The sequence below is a fragment of the Theobroma cacao genome, chromosome 1 (assembly GCF_000208745.1).
Source record: "Theobroma cacao cultivar B97-61/B2 chromosome 1, Criollo_cocoa_genome_V2, whole genome shotgun sequence".
NCBI classification, from domain to species: Eukaryota; Viridiplantae; Streptophyta; class Magnoliopsida; order Malvales; family Malvaceae; genus Theobroma; species Theobroma cacao.
The window spans coordinates 7354756-7374830 of record NC_030850.1 but is presented as its reverse complement, the minus strand read 5'-3'; the positions used below and the strand labels follow the sequence as shown (position 1 = coordinate 7374830).

The 20075-nt window shown below is 33.5% G+C and overlaps 2 protein-coding genes across 4 annotated transcripts; both read right to left on the bottom strand.

Moving 5' to 3' along the window:
* Positions 380-11705, bottom strand: LOC18611862 (GDP-mannose transporter GONST1). 3 transcript variants are annotated; one of them, XM_018127331.1, is made up of 10 exons: positions 11538-11705; positions 9651-9812; positions 7789-8020; positions 7505-7644; positions 5678-5807; positions 5005-5103; positions 3175-3329; positions 1432-1548; positions 904-1001; positions 380-813 (listed from the first exon to the last, which is right to left on the bottom strand). In XM_018127331.1, the coding sequence occupies exons 2-10, from the start codon at positions 9737-9739 to the stop codon at positions 761-763; spliced, it is 1113 nt and encodes a 370-aa protein (XP_017982820.1). In that variant the 5' UTR covers positions 9740-9812; positions 11538-11705; the 3' UTR covers positions 380-760. The 3 variants fall into 3 exon arrangements, with proteins under 3 accessions (XP_017982820.1, XP_007048393.2, XP_017982823.1); XM_007048331.2 differs by lacking the exon at positions 11538-11705 and adding an exon at positions 11158-11530; XM_018127334.1 differs by lacking the exons at positions 9651-9812; positions 11538-11705 and adding an exon at positions 11158-11530.
* On the bottom strand, positions 15446-19874 carry LOC18611861 (ABC transporter I family member 10, chloroplastic). Its single transcript, XM_018127295.1, has 6 exons — positions 19583-19874; positions 19274-19445; positions 18833-18919; positions 16567-16692; positions 16362-16484; positions 15446-15792 (listed from the first exon to the last, which is right to left on the bottom strand). Exons 1-6 carry the CDS (start codon positions 19657-19659, stop codon positions 15583-15585), a joined length of 795 nt encoding a protein of 264 aa, XP_017982784.1. The 5' UTR covers positions 19660-19874; the 3' UTR covers positions 15446-15582.

The following is a 20075-nucleotide window of genomic DNA, read 5'->3' as shown; positions in this document are numbered from 1 at the left end:
TATAAATGACACCACCAAAGTAAACCTGACTCATGCAAACAACTGAGGGATCCACGTTGCGAAACATTGATGCTCCACGTGACGCAAACTATGGTCCCTTTGGAATTTCCTCAGATGAGAAAAATAATTTATTACAGATATTCTGTAATTTCATCTTTCTAAAGTTTTCTTTACTTTTTCCCCAACAACCAAACATGAGATAATAAATTACGAAAATATTAATTTTTCAAATTTTTCCGTATGTAAATTTCATCCGATTTTATTTCGAATGTCTCTTAACTATGTTGATTGTTGATTGTTGATTGGTTTGTTATTGATTTATTCCGTGGCTATAATAATATTTTAATTATTATAAATTCTACTTGTACATGTTACCTCATTTAAAAATTAAAATCTCGCGTCACTTTCTTTGCATCTAAATAGAAGTGTGACAAAGGGCATACATAAATTACATTAAGAATTTGCAAAATACAAGGGGGAAAACCAATAAGGTCCCCAATACAACAAAAAGAAAAGGAAAAGAATTAAGTGGTGGCACCCTTTCCTTTGTTACAAACCAAAAAAAAAAAACAGATGCCAAACTCGCGTAACTCCAATCATCGCCTAGACCAAGATTTGGCACCAAACTACACTTGATTGGAACCAACTGGCCACCCCGTTTTCTGTCTTCGGTGAGAACTGATTGATCGATTCCTAGTGATAACAATGCTCAAAAGTTGTCAGATGCAAAGTTACACAAAATGCAAAACTGTACTCAGGATTAAGATCTCTCTCGCATTTTGGCTCTTGCAAAAAACACTCCTGCCAAAAGACCTGCAATATCCATTTCATGTTATAAACAATAAAAGGAACTTGGAAACGAGGTCAGATACTGTGTACTTTGCTTTGTGTTTGATGGCATACCAAAGAAGATGCTGGCAGAGTTCTCCAAACTCGTAGGGACTTTGAAAAGAACAATACCGGCAACAGAGAGAGGAATTTTATTCAATGATCCTACGAGGCTGCAGATAACAAATCAGTTACAAGACCCATCCAGTACAAATCCATTTAAGCAGTAATTATCACTCATCTAAAGTAAAATCAGTGGTCCAACATACTAATTCCACAAACCAATCCAATTTGAGATTGACTCGCAACTGAATATATTTAAGGACTCAATGCGACAAAGACTTTAACTTTGTGAGAGCTCGTCAGATTGCAGACTACAGCAAACATGAATAGCATTTACAAAGACAGGTCAGTTTGCAAACATTGCCTCTACCCTAACCATAACTTAACTTGTATATGAATTGCACTTTTGCTAACCAAGAAATTATGCAATGTAACACTGTCACTCTCAAAAACTAGAAATGTTTGTTTGGTTTTTCAGTCCGATCACGCAAAGCTAAATTTAACTATGTACAGTGGCATTTAAGCCCCTTTTCATCTTACCTGTAGGTGGTAGCCCCTGTTTGATGAAGAAACCACATTGAAGTGAAACTGATTGCCAGACCCAAAAATCCACTTAATGTCATTACCAACCAGAAGTCAGGCATCCTTAGAAGTGGTCTGTCAAGTAAATACAAGATTGTGAGATTCCATAAGAACTCTTAAATAACAAATATATCAGAAATCATGGTTAAGTCGAAGTAAAAATGGTTGTCGCAGGTTAATTGCAAGATGGCGTGAGAGCTACCATGATTTTCGTTTCAGTTCAACCTATGAAATCAATAACAATAAGCCTGAAATTTAGTGGCATATATTGGTGGAGCTTGAAAATTAAAAATTGACTTATTTACATCTTAGCATGGAAAGCTTGGTCTTTCAAAACAATCTTGCATGGCAAAAGTGACTAAGAAGGTTTCACATATGAACATTGAATTGGTATAGAAGCAACCTCAAGTGCATGCAAATAAATGCTAGGAATAGTTAGGTGTATTTGCTTCTTTTGAGGACACCATAATGGGGGGACAACTGTTCAAGAACTCTGATTTATGAGTGGGAAAGAGGATCCACAAAATGATATTTTGATTTAGTAGGATGTGATGCTGGTAAGCATAACAAAAAGCTATCAATGCAAAAAGTTCATAATAATAAATATGGATCGAAAAATTCAGACTGATGCAATTTTTGGTTTTATAAAGAATAAAGGTAGAATAAATAGGGCAGAGAATAAGAAAAGAAAATAACATAAGGATAACACCACGAAGGTCGGAAAAGCTTATACAAAAGCTTTCAAATAGCCAAGCAAAATTTGAAGTGCTGTAATGGGTTGTGATATAATGTAACTGTAAACTTTTAGAATAGCAGAAGTTGAAAATTATGCTGAAAAATTAAAAAAAAAAAAAAAAAAAAAAAAGGACTTCAACCAATGAATGTAAATTGTAGAAGGAAAAGAGAAGGTACAATACTATTCAAAACACAGATCACAAGTTGAACAGGTGATGTAATGGGCTGTGATATAATGTAACTGTAAACTTTTAGAATAGCAGAAGTTGAAAATTATGCTGAAAAATTAAAAAAAAAAGGACTTCAACCAATGAATGTAAATTGTAGAAGGAAAAGAGAAGGTACAATACTATTCAAAACACAGATCACAAGTTGAACAGGTGATGTAATGATAGTGCTTATATCGTGTACATCTAGCAGAGAGAGTCAATGAAAATTTAGGGTTTACAATTAAGACAACCCGTTAGCAGCATACAGTTGTCCCTTGTTCAATTGAATTGATACTCTGGAGTGCCTTCAACTAGTCAACTCTAGAAATTTCAAGCAATATCTCAAGCAAGAAACAAAGAGACATTCCCTAGTTAAATGTATAATCCATAGAACATGTTAAGACTCTTATAATTTGCTACATTTGTAAAATGAACACTGACATAAAAATGTATCATGTTACACAGAGTATGATGGGGAGACTCATTCAATTGTCATAATAACTAATGGAATCCAACTAATATCAAGTGAGTTACAACATTTGACCATGAAAAGAGCATCTATGTTTATAATAGATAAATAAATTGTTATAATATATTTATTTATAATGAAAAGATACATTGTTATAATAACTAATGTATCCTGTTACACAGAGCAACCATATTATTTACTGTGAAAAATTACCATAAAGCAAATAAATGGAGAAAATATGCTTTGAAGTTCTAACATGAATAATGATAGGGGAATAAAAACACTCACGTTGTGCAGAGATAATCAACCTCCCTGAAAACAAAAATAAGAAGAATCCCCAAAGGCAATGAAAGTGTGTTATTAAGCAAGACCATTGAAAATTCATTCAAGTTCCCAGATTTGGTGACCTGCTTTGCAGTATCCATGACTCTACGTAGGGTCAGCTGCACCAATAAAAATAAATAGATGAGCAATCAGTCATTTATGATTTTAGATTTAAAAGAAAAATGAATGAACTAGAGATGAATAAACAATTTGCCAGCCATAATTGCAAAATTAGGAGAAAAACAAAGCATGAACCAGGACTAGCTATATTAAGTATCTACAAATGGAATTTGCAACTATATCGTAAATCTACTTTTGAGTGTTCAAGACTGAGACTTGAATTCATGGCACCACTTATTACAACCTTTAGGATGCACGACCAATTGAAACTTTGGCAAAAAAACCCAGTGAATCAAAATAATCTGAGACCTTAAATCCCAACAAATATGCTACATGGATGTCTTGAACATCTCTACTATAACATCAGCATTGCTCTATATGCAATTTGAGCCTACAGAAGCTTCCCCGAGAAATATTCATTAACTTACACAAACACAAGCTTCTGATCATATTTACACTCTTGTGGTTTTAGATGCTTACCTTATTGAAGATTTCTAATGCACATGGTTTTGCACCCAATAGGCATGACAATAAAGTACCGATATGTTAACATGATATTTGATTTAGTACCAAGTGATTTCTTCTATTTAACATCATGGTACATTATTTCGAAATAGATAGCAAAGAAATTTCAAGAAAAATTTTCACTTATTCTAATTCCATGTTTTTATCTGAGAATTTCGTGTATTTTTATCTATTCTAAACATAGAATGTTCAGAATCAATTATATTTTATTAAAACTTTTGCCAATTTCGTGTTTTGATTGCATTGTGCAATCCATTTTTTTTATTGTATCTACACATTCTATTTTTTTTTTGGGCTGCTAACTCAATGGAAGAGTACTCGGCTTTTGGTGTGGCTAGCATCTTTTACACATTTGTATGAAGAAAGGGATTCGTTCATACCATCGGTAGAGTTTGTAAGACCACGACTGATCCTGAAAGGAGTGGATAGAAAAAGAGCATGTTCTATATGATAAATTTAAAAGCACTATAATTTGAGAGAAAAGGGCTAATTCATTATTAACATAAAAGAGCATGTTCTATATAATGAATTTAAAAGCACTATAATTTGAGGGAAAAGGGCTAATTCATTATTAACATACTCCATTTCTGCATACAGATAATTTATCTTATTGCTGCAATTAGATACTCTAATTTACTTTTCATTTGTACAAGGAGTAGGCTTCTACAATACTATTATCAGACTCCAAATGAAGCTTATTACATCAGCAATAGATTAATGAAACGATGTTTTCAAGAAGAGATTGTATTAATTAAAGCATAAAACATCTTCTGCCATCCAAAAATTTCACACAACTAGGTGCTTTTTTGCCAGATTAAGTCACGTAGGCTTAATTAAAAGCATCCCTTGTATTGTTCTTCAGAAAAAGAAATTTTGTGCAGTCCAAAATTCAAGTTGCTTAATTAATATTTTTAAAACTATAAAAATTTAAATTTGTAATACCACTGTATTGGTACGTCAATTTGCCATTGGAATGAGATATCGACTAGCAAATGGAAGCACAAGCAAAGACTTCTCTTTTCCAATATCAGATGAGAAAATAGCTCAAACTGATAAGACAAGCCCACAAAACTGTGACTATGACCTTTGTTAAACAAAAAAAATCTTAAAAGTTAAAAATTGAAAGTCATAACATCATTATATACTCACAGAATACGATGCAGTTAAGAAGCAGTTTATAATCTGCCATGAATATCCAATGGCATGAAATGATAGATCAGTTATCCCTCCAGAAACTGCTGAAATAATCTGCACAATACAGAGGTAAAATCTTGTTAAGCTGATTTCTCTTCAAAATGAGCATGTTATGAGATATCTCGCTGTTAGATAAGACCATCTTCAAAAGAAACCCAATTTCTTATAGAGACAACCTGAAATGTGATTTAGAAGTGATAATAGACCAAGTACATAGGCAAAATCATGTTAAACTGATTATTTTCCCGATTGACTATCTTATAAAATATCTCTATCTGTTGGATAAGAACATCTTCATAAAGAACCTGATTTCTTATAGACACTCTAGTCTGGTGGAAAAATCCTTTTGAACTTTCCACAAATAAATGGACAAACCCCCAAAGCAACTTGATATTGTATTTCCTAGAAGGTAACAGTGTAAATGATACAATTTATTTAAAATTATTTCTTTCTTAAAAATATGTGTTTGATTGAAAAGGAATATCGGGGGAAAATAAAAATTATTAAAGAAAAAGGAGATACCATGAGAGGCAGCATCAAGCTAATATAAGAAGAGCAATATGTTGATTAAAAATTATTCTCAATTTCATATTCACATTTCTCGAATAAACTGAGTCAATTAGCATACCATTAAGAACAAAGCAGTCCACACCCTGCTATCATGATGCTTCTTAAATAGATACATTTCACCAACTGCAGTAATTACATTAGTGACATTCTTCAGGACCGTGACCATGGCTACATTAATATATTTCAAACTGCAGAAAGCAAAAATTGCAGTTAAGCTACAATAAAAGATGAATTTCCTTTGAGCATTGACCAATTATTCATGACAGCATTCTTTACGCAAAAATAGCCTTTCAACACGATGCAATTAACAGTGGCTAAGCACTAACAACTGAATGTTCCAACTACTCCCACCTCAGATAATCTCTGGCAAAATAACAAGCAGAATCAAAATGCTATAGACCATATGATTTCTTGAGTTTTCCAAGAAATTCTAAAACTAAACATCTAAATCAAACATGTAAAATTTGTGATTGAAATCAAGATGGATTTCATTAATGGACACATCCTAGGCAAAGCACAGATAACAAGCAATCAAAACAGTAATAATTAAATGTAAGTTAAAAACTTCACACTTTAAGGCATTATTGCTTTAGGAATATGACATTTTAATGATTCACTATTATTGTAAATAATTCCAACCTAATATTTCTATTTACACTATAGAACTCTAACATTTTTTTCCCTTTTTGAATGAACAGAACAACTTTACATCACTCTAAGCATGAGTGTCAAGCACAAATGTGTCTAGAAAACAAATTCTCTAATTCAGCTCTTACCCAAATATGCAGAATCAGCCATAACAATCAAATGGCATCCCCCTTATAGCCCAGACTAAATGAACCATAAGTGAATAGCACCAAATTTTTGTGTCATATGTCCTACAGGAATGCACCACATTTTCTTTTAACTGAATCTGATGTGCAATTTAAATATCTGTGTCCACATCATTTTTGACAATAGGCTAAAGCAAAATTTATTAATCACTAGAAAGAATAATTTCTAATAGAAGTGGCAAACACATAAAAAAAGGAAGAGCCATAAGTACGTTATAACCTTCACGTAAAGATCCAGAAACGAGTGTGGAAATTCTAGGCCAGTCCCATTAAATATATTAGACATTTTCAAGTTTCATGGTCTAACAAGATTTGGAAAGAAATAGCAAACGATGAACTTAAGAAACATGGTTCAGTTTCCAGACGTAACCATATGAAAAGGTTTTCTAATGCAGAGCCATCAGCAAAAATCAGAGAGTGAGGGAAGGAATCTATGACATGCAATATTGGAATTCATCCTGTAGTAAATCTCTCTTTCTTTCTTATTTTTTCTGTCTTTCCCAACCCACAGCCTTCACCTTCAAAGTATATGCAAACTCCAACTGAGACACAATTTACGCTTTTAAAATGACCAATTTAGACTCTATTGAGTATTGTTGAGTTCTATGTTGTTTTTAGTTAGAGTCAATTAACGACAAGAAATCGACGTGGGAGACAAAAGTCTTTTCATTTTTCTTTTAGGTTAATTAACTAGAGGTAAAACTTCTTGCCAACAGGAACCTTGATTCACAAGTGGCAATATCTAAGCTTGCATTTGTAAGTACCAAAAAAAGCTACAATTCAACTATAAAGATAGACAATTATCCTGGTAATCCTGTCTTTAAAAATAAAACCTGAAAACCGAAAAACTCTTGAAAACAAAAGTATGAAACAGCCTTGATGATGTTAAGCAAAAGAGGACTAATTTCTTCAAATGGTAGCAGGTTACTGATTCACTAGTACTAAAATTACAAAATCGAAATTTTAAATATTCTTTCAGCTGATGCATATATAAAAATAGAATCAAAGAAGGATTCACCAAGATGACCATATACAAGAAATACACGTCATACCTAAACATGCTTGTAACAAGCATCCCGACAAATATGACATTCACAGGTAACCAGACTTTAATCAATCTCCACGTTAGTGGTTCTGTCGATATTAGGCCCAAAGAACTCAGTATAGAGACAATAACAACGGATATAAAGTTCTGCAGGCAGAAAGAGTCAAGAGCTTGTAAAGAGATCGAAACCGTTTTTGAACCAATATATTGACTCGCACATAAAAAATTTGCTGCTATGATATAAAATTAAAAATCCTAGCATAACTACGAATATTAGTTAAAGTAAAATACCTGGTACAGCATCAAAGATATCCCCGCGTTGAAATCATAGCTAGAGAGCACAAATTTGTTTACCAGTATCATACTGCAGGAGGAAATACAATATGCAAGGCCAGATACTAAGGCCTGATTTTGTATTTTAACTATCTTGTTACTACGTATTGTTTTATCTCTGTCCTTTTCCAACTTACCACTCTCCAGGTCCATTTCATCATTTTCATGGACCTTTACTGCAGATAATGACCTATATTAACAAAAAATATTAATCAATAGCCACTATTAAAAATCTCACATCTCATTGCATTTGCTAAGTTAAATAGAAAATTATTATAAAAAAAAGCAAGATATGCAAAGCCACAAACAAGTTGAACCCACTGGAGAGAAAAGGAATGGGGGAGGGGGACCATGGGAACCCTTGGGGAAGGAAAAGACCTTCAACATTTTTAGAATTACAATAACTATACTGCCACTTTAATTCCAAGTCACATCAGAGTACCCAAAGATACAACAAGAATTGATAGGAAAAAAAAAAGAGACGACGAAATGAAGCATATATAACAGGTAACACGAAACTAACCAACTAATGGGACTTTTTCCTAATTGGCACTCTATACTCCTGAATTATCCATCAAATCCTTTGTTCAGAAAAAGAGAAAACCATATATTCTTTTACGTTTGAATAGAATTCAACTACCTTCATAAGGAATTTCTTGGTTCAGCACCCATAAATGATGAACTAGCCCATGTTCGACTAGTCAAACAGACAAGCAACTGTATTTAAAAATGATTCTGTCCTGCACTTTTATTTACAATTGTGTAATGGAATGCATTCAACCTGGTTCCTCAACATGCACCCTCCCTCCACCCCCCCACCCCCCCAATCATCTTTCACATTAAAGCAAAATGAAAAGGAAAAAGAAAAGAAGGAAAAAAAAAAATCAACACTGTACACGGCTGTTTGAACAAAAAGAAAGATACAATCAAGCCTCTCTTACAAGTATTAGCATAACTGACCAAAGTAAATTATAGCTACTGCTGATAGCAAATGCTTTTCCTATACAACTAAAGTACTAAACCACATCTGGAAGCATATTCAATTTCCAGCCAAACAGGCCAATCTTTTCAAAGACACCTCCCTCCAATCCTCTCCTCTCCACCACCAAAAACACCCCCATACAAAATAAATGGAGAAAAGAGAAATCATGTATCTATAATGTTAAGAACCTTGTGTTTTCATCACACACTCACCAAAAAAAATTTAAGAAAAAAAAAGCATACTCATTCTTTAGTTCCTAAACTAAACCACATCTAGAAGCAGTGCAGTTTGAATGATATTGATCTGTGGCATCACCCTCCCTCCTGTCTCAGCTCCCCTGCCCCCTCCCCCCAAAAAGTACTCACCATCAAACACAAGAACCACATAACAGTCACTTTTTTCCCTTCAAAATTAAACACCATTTTAAAGCAGATACTAGCTTGCAACTTATTTGGTAACTAGAATGAAAGTTATCTTTCCACGCCACCTTCCTTCCACCCTCTATCCTCTCTTCTTCATGCCCGAATACTCCCCATACAAAATGAATGGGGGGAAAGTTCAAGTAACAAAGCCATAAAGTCAAAAAAAAATCCCTGTGTTTTTTTCATGCATTAGAAGCATTTTTGAGAAGCATTATACAGTGTGGAATCACATTTACAGCTGAGAAGGGAAAAGAATTTCTAACAAAAACACATATTACCCCACATTCAACAACTTAAATTTGAAGAACTGTAAAGGAGGACTGAATAATATGAGAAGCGTTATCAGAAATGCAGAAGCAAAATAAATCACTTAAGTACACCAAATGTAACCTAATCCTTAAATAACTAAACCATACCTGCTAACTACATCTCTTCTCACTGGACTAGAGACTTGATGTCCCTGATCTAGCACCCCATTTGACTCATGAAATTTAAGGGAAACCATACTGACATTTTCGGTGTGATTTCTTTCAAAAGGAGCATCAGGAGAATCTAGAGATGCACCTATTGACAAAGTTCTTCCAAACAAAAGACATATCCAAGCATCAGTTTTAAGCTACAAATTCAAAACTGTAAATTTACAGAATCAAGTATAGACGATAACAGTAACAGAAACTATGGTTAACTAGTCAAATTTTAATGTTTCAAATTACACAAAATGTAGCACCAAGAGTTTGTTCTTGCCAGAAATAAAGTCAACAACTAAAAGGCATGATGATGAATCAGGGAAACTAAAGACCTAGGAACCAAAAGAAGAGGATATAGACAACTATATTTGTTGAACTAGACAAGCTTTACTAAACCTTCAGTTATTATTTCCTTGTTGCTTTCGGAAATGAAAATTATCTTGTAAATCATATTAATTTCATTTTTGACAACAATAATTCCAAAATCATTTAGTAATACCTGCACTACTTTCTTTTCAACATTTTGACTCTTTTTAGATGATGCTACAAATTGCTTTCTTCAAAAGCTTTCAAGGAAAACTATTTCTGCTTCAAATTGATACTCTGAATTGAGTTTTCGCACGGGGCACATTAAAGAAATTTGCATAACATAGATGCATGCAACAATGGTGATCCAATTGCTAAGCATGCAATGGAGCTAGAGGTTCATCAAAAAGCCTATGCCTTTACCAATAAAAAGGTCCTTGATTCCAAAAATATAATCATAGAAAAATGGTCATTACTTTCTAAATCATATGTCTATCAGCCAACAAGACCTAAATGACATCTGCATACCCAGTTTAGCTCAATCATGTTCTTCTATAAACGATTTTGAAATATATGATTAGCCCACATTAACAAAAAGATACACATAATCAAATTAGCAACAAAATTAAAAAAAAAAAATTGGTACAGCTAACTTAATTATACCTACAAACAGACCTAAGTAAGCAGATTAAAAGATGTACTTTTTATTTATGTTTAGAATGAAATAATTACCATACAAAGTTTCCGAATATTTGATCTTCTCTGATTCAGTTCAGAGTTGATATAACTCATCAAAAACAAAAGCCTTTTATATGATATAAAAAACTACATCAGCTGGTGCGATTTGTTATCAAGCCTAAATTGTAACTTACCACGGTAAGCATTACATATTAATACTAGCATTAAATGTAACATACACTTTCAAATTTAAATGTTGATCAGCACCTTATTTCTAAAAAAGGAAAAAATACAGATAATTAACAGATAAATTTATTATCAATATCCAAATTTTATAATTTAACACTTGGATAAAACCCAGAGCTAGATAATTACCCACTTGATGTTCATAAGCAAAGAATCAAACTTTATAGTAACAGCAAAAACAAAAAAAAAATCAGAAAAAAAGGGAAAACCCGGAAAGAGAAAATACCTTGAACCCATCAAAGCTCAGAACTTGATAGCTTTGTATGCAAAAAGAGCATTCAAATTATATATATATATGTATATATATATTTAAACGTAAACTTCGAATAATCAAAAAAGAACCCACCAAAGTTCAATGAGTGAGAATCCAAAAAAAAAAAAACAAGAAGAAGATTTGGAAACTGAGAGGACAAAAAAGTAGAGACCCTCTTGAGATTTGAGCGAGAAAATCAAAGAAAAAGAAGAATATGAGAGCAAGTGGAAAGGCCTAAGAGCTCAAAGAGTTTGATAACGTATACAAACAGGTGGCTCTTCCTTCCAACTCCCAAACTTCTTTTTTTGTTTCAGATTTGAAAAAAGATGGGAAAAGATTCTCTTTTTTAATACCTTTTTTCCTTTTTGGTTTTGAATTTTCGTTGTTTTCGCGTTGGGTCGTTGAATGCTTGAACTTGTTTTCTTGTCTTCGGCCTTATTACGTGTTCAGTTGCCTTTATTTGCTTAATTGGACCCTGCCCACTGCTCCCACACTGCTCATTACCTAAAACAACCAATTCAAGATTGCTCCTTCCAACCACCTTTTGTCTTTGCTAGCGCCAATATATCCTTATACACCCTTAATAAAATAATTTTAGATATAATATTTTAAAAAATCATTATTTAAATAAAATTTTTTATTTTTTATTTTTTTATTTTTATTTAAATCAAATAAATATTTATATTGCACTTGAACATTTACTTCATTGATTGATGCATTATCTCTTACTTAAAGAGTAAGCTTCGAATTTTTCTTCTTTAAATTATATATAAATTCTACTCATCAAAATTTCGTACAAAATATCTTATATCATATGTCACTAAATTATTTAGTATAGTTAATAAGTTAGAAATCTGATATCATATAATTTCATATTTTATATCTATATCATATTATTATTTTACAAATAAATATATTGGTCAAATGCATTTTTAATCTGCCGGCATCGAACTTTTGACCAAGCTAAAGGGCTTGGGATTGTGGGTACTAGAGTGGCCTAAAGTCCAACTGATTGGAAATATTCATTCAATTCTACTATGTGAATTGTCCTTACCCTTTTCCTCCATCCCATCCCATCCCATTTACCGGTGTTGAATTATTGGCATCCTCATTCATCAATTATGGTTTTTTAAAAAAATTCCTCTTCCTACACAAAATAGCTGAATGAATGCCGGATCAGTAAAATTAAGGGGCAGTAAATCCAATTTTACATGCACAAGTTGAATTCTATTTTACTGATAGACTCAATGGTAAAAAAGTAGGCCATTTTCTACCTTTTTTTTCAAAATTTATCACTATTCAATTCTGACTGCTTCATGATTGAAACAAGGTTTTTGTTTGTTTTTTTTTTAATGTGTAAATAAAAGGGAGTGCCAAATTAGTGAGGAGTCGTCCAATGTTGACCTGCTAGGCTATTAGGCTATTAGGACAGTGGAGCCAGTCAACCCGGATGGGATCATCCTTCCTTCTTCAACCACCTTGCCTGCCAGATGAATGGCTAACACTAATCTGTATCAACTTGCTTCTGCTTATTCTTCTTCCTTTTTTTTTTTTGGTTTATATATATATATATATTGATTTATTTGAGTCTTGCTCTAACACTGTCTTACTCTTACAAACACATACATTGACATCTTGTAAAATTATTTTAAATTCAAAGATATTTGTATTTTATGTCTTAATTGGACATAATTCGACCCAATTATAAAATTATAAAATTATATACCTTTTAATTTTACCATGATATAGTTATAGTTTTACCCTAATTAAGTTTTTGGGCTATATGCTCTTCTTCTTCTTCTTCTTTATATTTTTAATTTCACCTTCTTCCATCATTCTATTCAGATTTCAACTAGCTAGCATATCAAGGCTGATGCTGCTAGGATCTTTCCTAAACTGGAAAAATGCTAGCAACAACCAGTGACAGGGTTATCTGGAGCTAAATAAATGTTTACTTTATGTTAATCAGTGATTGCATATTTTTGGCTTGGTCAGGCTAGGCTGACACATCTTATACCAATTTGCCAGTATGGTTCAACATTGACATTCTATTCATTGGCTGACTTACTAAAATAATGGCTAATGACAATGAAAAATATTTTGTTTATTGGCAATTTAAAAGCAACACATCTTTTATTATATATAATAATAAATTCATTTTATTTATCTTAATAAAATAGAAGGACTTATTACAAAAACAATATATCCGAGAATAAGCAGAAAGAAGGCAACAGAACTTTCTCTGCTTATTATGAAAACAAACAAGATAATTTTTGCAAGAATCCTTTTGCTTAGCTGTAACCCTGAGTTCACAGCACCCAAAGCTTGGCAAATTTCAAACCAAAATTTACCACTTGTATTTAAACCCAGTTTTTCTAGAAGTACCAAAAAACATTTTCATCTTTCTCCTCCTCCCATTTTGATGGAGAGGAAAAGGAGATTGGCCTGCCTTCAATACCTTGCAAACCAATGATAAATTAAGGGCGTAAAAAATGGCAATAAGGGATTCCTTGGTTCTTCAGTAGATGCATGTAATCTAGACCTCTGGGTATAAATTTAAACCCTATTCTTAAACATCCATTCAGATGTGAAAGAGCATGGAAAAATCCCCATTTTCTGCCATATGACATGCATGTTCTTTGAATTTCTTTTAATCAATAAGCACATGTTCTTAACCTTTTCTCCATGAAAGTGGAGTATACGCTGCCTTTCTGGAATCTGAACCACTTAAGGTTATGCAAGAAACCATTTGCACAGCCAAAAAGTGAAAGACAAAAATGGAGGATTATTGGAGCAGAATCCACTTTCCTATAGTGGCATGGAAAGTGAAATCAGATTGGCAGTCCTAATTCCTAAGCCCTGTTGGGACTCACCAAACCCAATATGGTAGCCTTCAGCTAAAATATCAGAAAAACTCAGGTTTTTAGATGACTAAAGTTAGATATATAAGCATTTAGGAAGTTTGGTGGGTGGAAAATGACCACATTTAGAGTCATTCCCTTTTACGGAGAATACTAGAATAGTTGGTGATGGGCTGCATGTGTCAAATAAAACAAAAAAAGTTTTGTCAAAAAAAGTGCACAATGTGCAGCATTTTTGTTCATATACCTTTTCAGATACTATCTTAAGTTAAACAATACCAAATAATCCTTTTTTCATACAAAAGTTCACCTCTCGTCTGCTCGAGTTAATTTAATTAGCAAGGAGAAGAGTCTATTTTCTTATTAATAAGAATTTAAATTATTACTTAGAACATTTTGAGAATATAATCTTAGTACATCCACGTGAGTTAATTTAGTTAGTAAGGAAAAGAATCCATTTTCTTGTTAATCGAAATTCAATCCTTGATTGGAACATTTTTAGAATAAAATCTTAAATGCATTAAATCGATACGAAAGAATGCATTTGCAAGAAATTTAAAAAAAATAGATTTAAACAAAACATTTGAAAATATTCTCTAACCGTATTATCAAAAACAAACTTATTCTTTTATTTTTGAGATTTTTACCTGAAATATTTAAACTTAAAATTAAGTTGTAACTTGGAGATGTCTCCTTCCACCCTTTGATTAAAGTCAAGCACAGACTGCCAGGATGTCTCTTAGATGCAGGCTTCTTGTTCCCTGGTGTTTGAAGTCATGGGTCAGGTTCTAATGATAATCCTTTATTTCTGGAAAGGAAGAATGATTGGGGAAATGCAGAATAATATGGAATTCCTCAGTTGAGAAAACAAAACACACACACACAATATTTCAAAGAAAAGAAATTTTCTATGTTTGATACCAATACAAATACATGAAATTTTTTTAATGCCCTTTTGGTGGTAGACGAGTCTACATCAGTAAATTTCCTTGTCATCATCTAATTCCTACCATCCAACACCCAACTAACTTCAAGTTATCATATGGCAAGCAATCATAAGGTAACATGACTCTAAGGCCCTGCACACACACAAACAAAGTTAAAATCTAGTGTAAATCAATCTTTCCCAATATGAAATTGAATGCATTCAAGCACCTACAAATCAAATCCAGAGACTGGCTACAGTATGATACATTGCCCATAACATATTTCTTCTAGGCATTTTTCACACTAATCGGCTCGAGCAATACCACTTATATCTTAGACTTTTGTTATCTAAGAAGAAGCCTTTCATTTTGTAACAACACTTTTTGTGCTGCTTGGAAAGTCAAAAGGTTAAGATAGCTAAGCATATTCAAGGTCCAACTCCATATTGCTTCATAAACATAGCAGATAGAGGAAGCAAGTAAAAAGAATTTGATTTACCAAAAGAATGTAAGTTGTAACATAGTAAACTTTTCGCCAACATTGCAAACTTATTATAGAAAAGTTATCAAATTAAAGAGAAAAAAAAAAGCCAAAAATAAATCTAACATATTCAAGAATTTATATGGTTAATATAAGAAGATTGCTTGGCTTTGATGAATTTACTTATGCTTGCTGCATCACCATGCATAACCACTCTCCCATCTTCCATGTATACGGCACCATCTGCATACTCAAGCTCTTCCAAACGATGGGTGACCCACAGTGCTGTGACTTCTCCAGATATATGCAAAAGATTCTGGACGGCTTTTATCACCCCAATCTAACCAAGTAATAATGAATAATTTTGTTCAGGAAAATATCAAATAGACAGGAATAGAGAACTGTTCCAAAAGTCATGCTTATTGACATGACTAGTTCTATAGAAACATCTAAATGAAGAATATCCATAATCATCAAATATTAGACATAGGTCTTGAAGCTAAACTGCAATCGTGTGGACTGGAAGAAGTCTACGGATGTCTGGTCATTTCCATTTTTTACACCCTTGTAGAATCATCAAGGTAGGCCACTAAGTAAAAAATAATAATAAAGAAAAGAAATATGCTGTGTACATTATACAGTCCTTAATGGTGGGTCCATATGTAATGCAATAATGCTATTTCCCCATTTAGAAAAAATGAAAAAATAAATTATTTGACTTTAAAAGAAATCTGAACTAAAAAAGAAAGAGTTAAAGAGAAAATAAATTCACAATGCTAACAATCATAACTGTTAAGAGGCTCCTCTTATGATATGTTTTTCTTGTGCATTTCAACATGTTTCACACGTCCAAAAACTTGTACTAGCAAAAACGGATACATACTCTATCTTGTGTCTACTATTACTCACCTGATCACTTTCGTCCAAAAAAGTTGTAAGCTCATCCAGCAGCAAAACTTTACATGCTTCAGCTAAAGCACCAGCAATAGCGACCCTTTGTTTCTGACCACCACTAAGAGTTTGAACTGGCCTCTGAAAAAAGTGCAAGATGATCAACCTTGAGTAACATACAATATTCAACATATATCTAAAGCTGTTGAATACAAAATCTTACCTGTACGTATTCAGACATGCCAACAGCATCCAAAGCTTTTGACACCCTCATTCTGACTTCAGCATTTGTTAAGTTTAACCTACCAAGGCCAAATGCCACATCAGCTTCAACTGTAGGCATCACGACCTGCATGACGAAAGATGCAACTGGTGTAAACTCAGGTTAGTTCCTCTTAGAACTCTACTACTCATAAATAAGTTGCTCATACTGGGTCTTATAGCTCACCATTGAATACATAAAATTTTTGTCCAACACATTGACATGTCGGAAAAGCCAAATGGCCCAAAATGAGACATGGAACAAAATGCAGTTATTAAGATTGCCCATGTATACTCATTAGAAAGGCAGCAGCAGGGTAGCATAACTTCAAACAAAGGCATTAGCAGTTAAAAGCTATTTCTGCTGTAAAGGAACAATAAATCATAGTCACAGTTATACATTTTATTCTGAAGATAAAACCCAGGATATAACTATTGGCGTGCTTTATAGCAGAGCAGTCATAGCTCTGGTAGTAACAGTGGTGATGGTGATGTGATGGCAGCAAAGAAAATCAATGCACGGCTCAGGCATGGCTCCTTCAGTGATGGAAAAAAGGATGAAAAGGTCATAATTCTTGTGAAAACAGTGGAAGCCTTTTACACCTTTCATATCTTATCATATTATATACAAGAAACCGGACACCCTTCCTTTCAGTTAAGAAAACACATTGTGACTCACTGAAACAGTTACAGTGAGAAACATTGGAAAAGAAAGAAGGTAAATAAAGAGGAAACCGGTGATAAAGTATTTCCAAAACCAAATTTATTACCAAGCTAAGGATTGAAAATTTTTAAACTTTAAGAAAGTAAAACTGTATGTGTATCTAATATTTTGTTCCCTACTTCTCAAGCTCTCAATTTATTCGGACATTCAACAACCTTTAGAGCTCATGTCAGATCAACATGTATACAAACTAGAATTGTGAAAATTTATGTTTTCCAATGATCATCATTTCTTAGGCTTTTGCACACTTCTACTGAAGAAATATTGAATTGCTCAAAAGAAGTGTAGCAGATAATGCAAAGGTACCATGTATTGAGAGTTACCCTCTATTCTACGTCTAGAGAGGAGTCAAGAGGGGCAGAGTCAAATCAAGTTGCTAGACTGGCAGATATGGGATAAGAGAACCCACTTGACTGGCCCTATAGAATGAACTAAGGCTAGATTCACAACCTATAAGGTGGCATGACTTTTGTTTATGTATCAAGATATTCTTCCTCATTTTCTAGGAACATTTCTTGAAACATTTATATTAGCAGCTTCCTGGCTTCCACAACTGGTCATTAATCTCTTTCCTACCTTCCTATATCTCAGACTAGTCGTGTTAATACCTGCCTTCTTTTCTCGCCCTCCTGCAGCTTTCAATAAAATACTAATTTCATGCTCTTCCTACATGGGTAAGAAATGTTAAATTGAACAGACAATGGAGAAGGCATAGCATTAAAAGACCATGCAGAAATTTCAGCCAACATAACAAGACCACAACAATATGAGCAAAGACTAATAGGGAAGCCTGGAGTGGAAAAGATGGCCTGTATACTTGCCTAGTAAGTCTGGAACACCAAAAAAGAAACTAAAAAAAAATGCCATGACTATTGAAGCTATCAGTGTAATAAATCAGACAGGAGCCAGTACAAAAACTTCAGTAGCTGGTATAGAAAAGGATGCCATGCCTCTTTTATCCGCTTAAAACCAATGAAGTACAATAGACGGAAGAACTATAAAATACTGGTCTCAAATTCTTCATACAAAATAGATTCTGGAAGAAAATTATAGACCACGTATCTTCCTAGTCCTTAAACTTTCTCAAAACATGAAGATCCCTTCTATAACAGTTGCAAATAAATGCAGCCTCATAGTCACAGAAGCTTCTTAGAAGTGAATTAGGTTAATAATTTAATCCTTAAAAGTCTAAAACCACTTCAAGCTTAAACAAGAATCCCTATGTAGTTTACATTCCATTTTCCTAAAACAACAACTAAGCATATTCATCTTGTTTTAATCACCAAATATGAATGACAATAGCCACGTTTAACCATCTAACAGCACTAATATGGTTCTTTGCAATGCCATGGTCAAATCTAGGTTATAAAAACTATAACATCCCAGCCATAAGAGCCCCAAAAACTCAACTCATTACAAGTTTAGAATTAAGAAAAATAATCCAAGAACAAAACACAAAACATAAAGCAATCTAAAAGAGTTTTTCCCAATGAAAAGAACCAACCTGATGATCTGGATTTTGGAATACATAACTCTTTGGCCTCCTAACAAACAAAGTTCCATTTGAGGGGGTCAAAAGACCTGCCAAGATCTGCATGATTCACCATATTAGCAGCTCATAATAATTCAGTCTATATTTTCAAAACTAAAAGAAAAGCAATAGTTTTGCGAACACATAATAGCAGCACACGTAGTCTTAGATGAACAATGCTGCTTGCCCCGCCACAGTGCTACTTTTGTCCCAATTATCTGCACTCCCTAATCATATGGTTTTCAGAAAAATTCAACTGCGTCTCTAAATTCATAATTAAGTTATTACAGTTGAATTAATAAATTATTATCGCATCAGGTGGGGTACAAAAGCATTTTTCTTTTTCAGATTAATTATATCCACATTGATTTTCTAACACCCAAAAAAAACAACCCAATGGGAGACTGAATGTACCTTTAAAAGGGTAGATTTACCACAACCATTGGGACCAAGAAGCATCCACAACTGTCCAGAAGGAATCCGAATCGAACAATCCTTGAGAATTGGCACCATTTTGCCCTGCCTCGTATTAACCGAGAAGTTAATCTTACGACCCTCGATAGCAACATTTTCAGTAGCATTATCCCTGCAACCGAACAACAGAAACTAAAACACCCACAAGAAGAAAAGACCAAAAAAAGAGAGAAAACCATAATCTGTTTGAAGAAATGCTTAGCTTAAAGAATTCCAACGTAATGGAAGTTGGGGTGGGGGGGGTTGAACCTGGTGGAAGAAGTTGAGTGAAGAGGGGGTAGATGAGGATGAGGGAGAGAGGTACGAAGAAGAGTAGACAAATTCATACTGTTTCTTGCTCTACTTATGGTTCATGAACCTCTTTTATTGTAATTTCAAAAGTTAGTTTATCAAGAAACCGTTGGGGTTTGGGGCTTTAAACAGAAGGTAGCTACGATTGTCTCTCGGGGAGGCTTGCTTGTAGTAGATGTGTTCATGGCCGGGCTGGGCGCACTCTGGCCAGGACTAACACAGCTTGACTTTTAAGCCCATGTTTCGTGCGACCTGTCCTTAGACATTTTTTTATTTATTGTTAATGTAATTAAAAATATTTTTATAATAATATTTCAAATTAAATTAACACTTTTTTCTTTTAACAAACTGATTGTATTAACACAACAGGTAAACTTAAACCCACGTAGCCGTTTACCTTCGTCAACGTCGCTTGCACGTTTACTGGGAACCAACAGATTTTTGTCTTGAA

What these genes read in the sequence shown, in the direction of transcription:
- LOC18611862 (XM_007048331.2), bottom strand. An exon ending in AGAAGAGATGTAGTTAGCAG is followed by an intron (nt 8,021 to 9,650) that starts GTATGGTTTAGT and finishes TTGTTAATATAG; the next exon opens with GTCATTATCTGCAGTAAAGG. An exon ending in GTTGATTATCTCTGCACAAC is followed by an intron (nt 1,549 to 3,174) that starts GTGAGTGTTTTT and finishes TTTACTTGACAG; the next exon opens with ACCACTTCTAAGGATGCCTG.
- LOC18611861 (XM_018127295.1), bottom strand. Translation starts at nt 19,659, where the DNA reads ATGAATTTGTCTACTCTTCTTCGTACCTCTCTCCCTCATCCTCATCTA. An exon ending in TCCAAAATCCAGATCATCAG is followed by an intron (nt 16,693 to 18,832) that starts GTTGGTTCTTTT and finishes TTCGTCATGCAG; the next exon opens with GTCGTGATGCCTACAGTTGA. An exon ending in GCATGTCTGAATACGTACAG is followed by an intron (nt 16,485 to 16,566) that starts GTAAGATTTTGT and finishes CACTTTTTTCAG; the next exon opens with AGGCCAGTTCAAACTCTTAG.